The 6,918-nt window shown below is 52.9% G+C and overlaps 1 protein-coding gene across 1 annotated transcript in view; it reads left to right on the top strand.

Annotated features, from left to right (window-relative positions):
• The first annotated feature begins 1,915 nt into the window (after positions 1-1,915).
• Positions 1,916-6,918, top strand: part of zanl (zonadhesin, like) — a 39,489-nt gene continuing 34,486 nt past the window's right edge. The window contains exons 1-2 of the mRNA XM_073836629.1: positions 1,916-2,134; positions 2,285-2,740. Of these exons, the coding sequence (XP_073692730.1) occupies positions 1,916-2,134; positions 2,285-2,740 (675 nt within the window). The remainder of the gene's footprint in view (positions 2,135-2,284; positions 2,741-6,918) is intronic.

Below are 6,918 nucleotides of genomic sequence, written 5' to 3'. Positions count from 1 at the left end.
CTGTTAGTTTTTCAAATTGGTATATTTCGCCAGGCCGTGAAGAAATATAGAGCTGCGTATCATCAGCATAACAGTGAAAGCTAACACCATGTTTCCTGATGATATCTGCCAAGGGTAACATATAAAGTGTAAAAAGTAATGGCCCTAGTACTGAGCCTTGAGGTACTCCATACTGCACTTGTGACTGATATGATACCTCGTCATTCACTGCTACGAATTGATGCCGGTCAGATAAGTACGATTCGAACCAAGCCAGTGCAGTACCACTAATGCCAACATAATTTTCAAGTCTATTTAAAAGAATATTGTGGTCAATAGTATCAAACGCAGCACTAAGATCCAGTAGTACTAATAGAGAGATGCATTCACGATCGGATGACAGGAGAAGATCATTTGTAACTCTAATAAGAGCAGTCTCAGTGCTATGATACGGTCTAAAACCTGACTGGAAATCCTCACAGATACCATTTTTCTCTAAGAAAGAACACAATTGTGAGGACACTACCTTTTCTAGTATCTTTGATAGAAAAGGGAGATTTGAAATTGGTCTGTAATTGTTTAATTCATTGGGATCAAGTTGCGTTTTTTTAATTAGAGGCTTAATAACAGCCAGTTTGAAAGTTTTGGGGACATATCCTAACGATAGTGATGAATTAATAATATTCAGAAGAGGATCTATGACCTCTTTTAGTAGCTTAGATGGAATAGGGTCTAACATACATGTTGTCGGTTTCGATGATTTAATAAGTTTGTACAACTCTTCCTCTCCTATAGTTGAAACTGCATGGAATTTTTCCTCAGGAGATTTATAGCATATCTGATGCGATACTGTAGTGGATGGCTGCATAGTTACAATTTTATCTCTAATAGTATCTATCTTGGTAGTAAAATAGTTCATGAAGTCATTACTGCTGTGCTGTTGGGAAAATTCAGCACCTGTTGGTGCTTTATTTTTCGTTAATTTAGCCACTGTATTGAATAAATACCTAGGGTTATGTTTGTTTTCTTTTAAGAAAGATGAAAAATAATCTGATCTAGCAGTTTTTAATGCTTTTCTATAGGATATGTTACATTCACGCCAGGCTGTACGGAAAACCTCTAGTTTTGTTTTCTTCCAGCTGCGTTCCATTTTCCGTCGTGCTCTCTTCAGTGCGCGAGTGTGTTCAGTATACCACGGCGTCGGACTGTTTTCCTTAATTTTTCTTAACCGCAGAGGAGCAACTATATCTAAAGTGCTAGAAAAAAGAGAGTCAATAGTTTCTGTTGCATCATCAAGTTTTCCTGAGCTATCGGATATGCTGAGGAATTCAGATAAATCAGGAAGGTTACTTACAAAGCAGTCTCTTGTAGTAGAAGTAATGGTTCTACCATACTTATAGCGAGGAGTTAGTTTTACAGTTTTAGTTATCTGGAGTATACACGAGACTAGATAATGATCTGAGATATCATCACTTTGAAGAAGAATTTCAACGCCATTAACATCAATTCCGTGTGACAATATTAAATCTGAAGTATGATTTCGGCAATGAGTAGGTCCTGAAACGTGTTGTCTAACCCCAATTGAGTTCAGAATATTTATAAATGCTTAGTAAATTAGTAAAGAGACCATTTTTCAGTTCACTGTTGATTCAGTGATGCAAGCAAGCAAGCACCATTCAAGAAGCCAAAACGGGACAGTGGCAAGGAACCGAAACTTGGTGACAGAATTGGGGGGAAAAAATATTTGGGAAAAACCAGGCTCAGGAGAGGGGCGCTGTTCCATGCAAAGGATGTAAGACGTGTTTCCCCGCTGCTCCGTGAGAAAGTGCTATATTTACTAATTTTCCGCACAGTTCGGTATAACTGCTGTAAACAAGTTGTGAGACTAGTACATTAACAGTAGCAGGTTCACGCATATCATTTGTAACTCACTAATATGTCGTCATCTCGAGCGAAAACAGACGCGGCCAAGAGCGGTCACGGTAAAACTGCACACTCATCGGAGGAGGCTAACGTGACCTCAGTGAGCATTAGTTCCGCTGAGAGTTCATCTGCAAACGTAGCTCTCCTCCAAGACATGCTGGAGTCAGTCAAAAATGACATATGCACGAAAATTGATTCCTTATCATCCGATCTACGTGCAGAGATTGCCACAGTTAGACAGGAAGTTAAAGACTGACTGGGGCCTATTCAGCAGAAAGTGGACTCTAACGCTGACACTATTAGAGATTTGGAACGCTCAGCATCCGACCACAGTGATCGCATAACCAACTTAGAATCCACAATCTCAACGCTTCAAAAACAGGTGGGACAGTTGGATGCCAAATGTGACGATCTGGAAGGAAGATCCAGAAGGATCAATATTCGACTTATCGGATTACCGGAGAGAGCTGAGGGTTCGCACCCAGCTGATTTTGTTGCTCAACTTCTGCAAAGTTTACTGCATCTCCAGGAGAAACCTCTGCTAGACCGGGCACATCGCACACTTCGTGAGAGGCCAATGAAGGGAGAGCCTCCTCGTCCCCTTGTTATCAGGGTGCATTACTTCCAGACCCGCAATGACATCCTACGTCGTGCTGCACAGCTGTCTCTGCTGATTCACGACGGGAATAAGTTATCCGTATTCACGGACTACACGGCGGCTGTGGTTAAGAAGCGGGCTGCTTTCAAAGATACAAAACGTCTCCTTCACTCATGCACCGGCGTCAAGTTTGGCCTTCTGTTCCCTGCTGTTTTGCAGATCACTCTTCCCAATGGAACTGTACACAAGTTCGAGGACCCAGCCGTGGCATCCGACTTTAGAAAACATTAGAAAAACTGTCTTGCCTACAAATGTATGAGGTAAACAATCTAGTCTATGCGTCTTTAAGTATTTGGTAAATGCAAAAGGACAGAACATGACACTTGTCATCTGACTGGGTTGTGTCTTTATAACATGTTTAGTTCCCCTTCAGTCGAATCACTTCGACGTTACATGGGAATTCGCTTAGAATCCAATCATCTCTGAGCCTTATACAAAAGGCCAATGAAAATTGGCGAGTGGCATTTGCATGACGCGCCACGCCCCGTACATACGGGTATAAATAGCGACGTCATGCGCCAGTCAGACAGCTTCTTCGCTTCAGATCCGGTCTGATGTTGAGCTGTTGTCTCTCTACAAGAGCCGATTTTCTTCAAGAAGTTCTTCAAAGAGTTCCTGCTCTCTCTCCTGACGTGTTGCTTACTAAAAGAGATTCTTTTGCAACCGTCAGCGATCTCCTGCGGGCTGCCGTTTTCACGGCCATACAGCCGCTCTGCTTTCCAGCGATAAAAGTCCCGTTGAGTGCACAGCCGCCCCGCGGCTTTTTCCCTGGGCAGACCGGGAGCTAAAAGAGCAATTTCTCGCGGCCGTAAGACGTTCTTTTCAGAATGGCTTTTCGGCCGTGCGCTTCAGGATGCGGTAGTTTCCTCCCTCCTGCGGACGGACATGATCACTGCCTCACGTGTTTGGGGAGTGAGCACGCTGAGGCAGCGTTCATGGATGGTGAATGCATTCATTGCGAATGCATGACCATGACCATGCTGAAGTCCCGCCGCTCGTTCGCGAGGCGGCTCCCCCCGTCTTCCTCCCGCGGTCCGTCGTTAAGCCGCCAATGCTTTTCGGCCACCGCGGCGAGACGCGGGGGGGACTTAACTGTCACCGTGCAGAACGCACCGCCGGCCCATAAAGCCCTGCGGTCTTCTGTCACACAGCATGGTCCCGTCGAGTTCCCGGAGCAGTACGCTTCCCCGCCCAGCGGGCTGAGCGTCTCCTTCGGTGCTCCTGCGGAGGATGAGATGTCGACCGCAGCATCAGAGGGAGAGTCGTTCGGTGAGGCGGACGCTTCGGCGGCGCGACCCCCTCCAGAGGTGGCCGCTCCGTCTGAGGTGGACGTCGAGCTGTCGACTATGCTTCTCCGGGCCGCCAGGGGGATCGGTTTGGAGGTGCCTCAGGCGCCCCCGGCCGATCCTTCTAGGCTGGATGATTGGTTCCTGGGGAGGGCCCCCGCGGCTCCACCTCGCCCCCCCTCGGTCCCATTCTTCCCGGAGGTGCACGAGGAGCTGACAAGATCTTGGCGGGCCCCTTTTTCATCACGGCCCCGCCCCAGCTCCTCTCCCCTCACCACCCTCGATGGCGGGGCGGCCAGGGGGTATGCAGCGATTCCCCGGGTCGAGCGCGCTGTAGCGGTGCACTTGTGCCCGCGCGGCGCTGCCACCTGGCGGGATCGTCCGCATCTCCCGTCCAGGGCGTGTGAGCGTTCGTCCGCTCTTGCGGGCCGCGTTTATCACGCCGCTGGACAGGCCGCCACCGCCCTGCACGCTATGGCGATCTTACAAGTGTATCAGGCCCAGGCCCTGAAACAGCTGCACGAGGGTGGTCCCGACCAGGGAGTTATGGAAGAACTCCGCGCCGCCACCGACTTCGCCCTACGGGCGACGAAGGTCACGGCGCGTTCCCTTGGTCAGGTGATGTCCACAGCCGTGGTCCAGGAGCGACACCTATGGCTCACTCTGGCCCAGATGGCAGACGTCGACAAGGCTCGCTTTCTTGACGCTCCTGTCTCCCAGAGTGGCCTGTTCGGCGACACTGTCGAGGACTTTGCCCAGCAGTTCTCGGCAGTCCAGAAGCAGAGGGAGGCCATCCAACACATCCTGCCTCGCCGCGAGTCCATCCCGCCGCCGGTGGCTCAGCCTTCCTCCGCTCGTCGCCGAGGGCGCCCCCCCGCGGCCCCCACCAAACCTGCTCCGTCGCCTGCTGAACCCAAGAAGGAGACGGCCCGACGTCGAGCCGGCCGCGGGGGTGGGGCGCCGCCCGCCTCTCAGGGACCTGCAAAGAACACCCGCAAAAGAGCCGCGAAACGTCCCTGACGCGGGCAACCCGGAGGTGGAGAAGTTTGTTCTTCAGGGGACGAGAACATCTACGTCCCCGCTCCCGGTGGAGGGCCGGGGGTTGTTGTGCACTTTAACGCTGCCGCCGGCCCACGGGTCGGCGGTACCCACAACTTCAATAAAAGAGCAATTTCCTTCACCTCCGGGGCCTCGGCCCCGTGTTCCCGTTCCGGGCGGCACCAGGATGCCCTCTCGGAGCCGGACTCGGAGCTGTCTTTCGCCAGCGCGGGAACCTGGGAAGAAGGTAGGCCCTGCTCAGAGCAGCTTGTCTCCCCTTCCTGTTCCCCCCCTAGGCTGCCCCACCACGGTCACGTCGGTCAACGTTCCCTTGACACCCCTGTCGAGGCGCTTGGGGGCCTGGCTTCAGCTCCCCAGCCCCTCGCGGTGGTTGATACGGACGGTACGTCTCGGCTATGCGATTCAGTTCGCCAAAGCTCCGCCCAGGTACAGAGGTGTCCTTCACACTCGTGTCCACTCAGACACCCACGCCGCTGTCCTGCGTGCAGAGGTCGCAGTCCTACTGGCGAAGGATGCGATCGAGCTTGTCCCTCCAGCCGAGATGAGGTCAGGGTTTTACAGTCCCTACTTCATCGTGCCCAAAAAGAGTGGTGGGTTAAGACCCATCCTGGATCTCAGAGTCCTGAATCGGTCCCTTCTCAGGCTGCCGTTCAAGATGCTCACGACGAAGCGCATGCTCACATGCATTCGTCCCCAGGATTGGTTTGCAGCCATCGACCTGAAGGACGCGTACTTCCATGTCTCGATTCTTCCTCGCCACAGGCCCTTTCTTCGGTTTGCGTTCGAGGGTCGAGCATACCAGTACAAAGTTCTCCCATTCGGCCTGTCCCTCTCTCCTCGCGTTTTCACCAAGGTTGCGGAAGCGGCCCTGGCCCCTCTTTGGCTGTCAGGTTTCCGCATCCTCAACTATCTCGACGACTGGCTTCTGTTAGCCCACTCTCGAGAGGTGCTATGCGACCAGAGGGACCTGGTGCTTCAGCACCTCAGCCGCCTGGGCCTTCAGGTCAACCGAGAAAAGAGCAAACTCTCCCCAGTGCAGAGGATCTCTTTTCTCGGTGTGGAGCTGGACTCGGTCTCCATGACAGCCCGTCTCACCAACGAGCGCGCTCAGTCGGTGCTGAGATGTCTAGATTTATTCAGGCACAAGACAGCGGTTCCTCTAAAAACTTTTCAGAGGCTCCTGGGGCATATGGCAGCTGCGGCCGCGGTAACGCCGCTGGGCTTGCTTCATATGAGACCGCTTCAGCACTGGCTACACGACCGAGTCCCGAGACGGGCATGGCACCGTGGCACACTCCGGATTGGCGTTTCCCCGCAGTGTCGCCGCCTGTTCAGCCCGTGGTCAGACCCTGCTTTTCTCCAGGCCGGAGTACCCCTGGGACAGGTGTCCAGGCACATCGTGGTTTACACGGATGCCTCCACCACGGGTTGGGGTGCTGTGTGCAACGGGCAAGCAGCTTCGGGCTCCTGGACAGGACCTCGACTGCAGTGGCACATCAATTGCCTCGAGTTGTTGGCTGTGCTTCTGGCCCTTCGTCGCTTCCGACCGACGTTGCGTCAGAAGCACGTACTTGTGCGTACCGACAGCACTGCGACTGTGGCTTATATCAACCGCCAGGGCGGCCTCCGCTCCCGTCGCATGTCACAACTCGCCCGCCGTCTGCTCCTCTGGAGTCTAACGTGGCTAAAATCGCTACGTGCCATTCACATTCCGGGGGAACTCAACCGTGCAGCCGATCAGCTCTCACGGCAGTCCACCCTCCCTGGAGAATGGCGACTCCACCCCGAGACAGTCCAGCTGATTTGGAGGCATTTCGGGGAGGCCCAGATAGATCTGTTTGCCTCCCCCGAATCCTCCCACTGCCAGCAGTTCTTCTCCCTCAACGAGGTATCCCTCGGCAGGGACGCTCTGGCCCACAGCTGGCCTCCGGGGCCCAAGTACGCCTTTCCCCCAGTGAGCCTCCTTGCACAGACCCTGTGCAAGATCAGGGAGGACGAGGAGCAGGTTCTCCT

Source organism: Garra rufa, chromosome 3, assembly GCF_049309525.1.
Source record: "Garra rufa chromosome 3, GarRuf1.0, whole genome shotgun sequence".
NCBI lineage: Eukaryota > Metazoa > Chordata > Actinopteri > Cypriniformes > Cyprinidae > Garra > Garra rufa.
The sequence above is the reverse complement of the archived record's forward strand: the minus strand, read 5'-3'. Positions and strand labels throughout refer to the sequence as shown.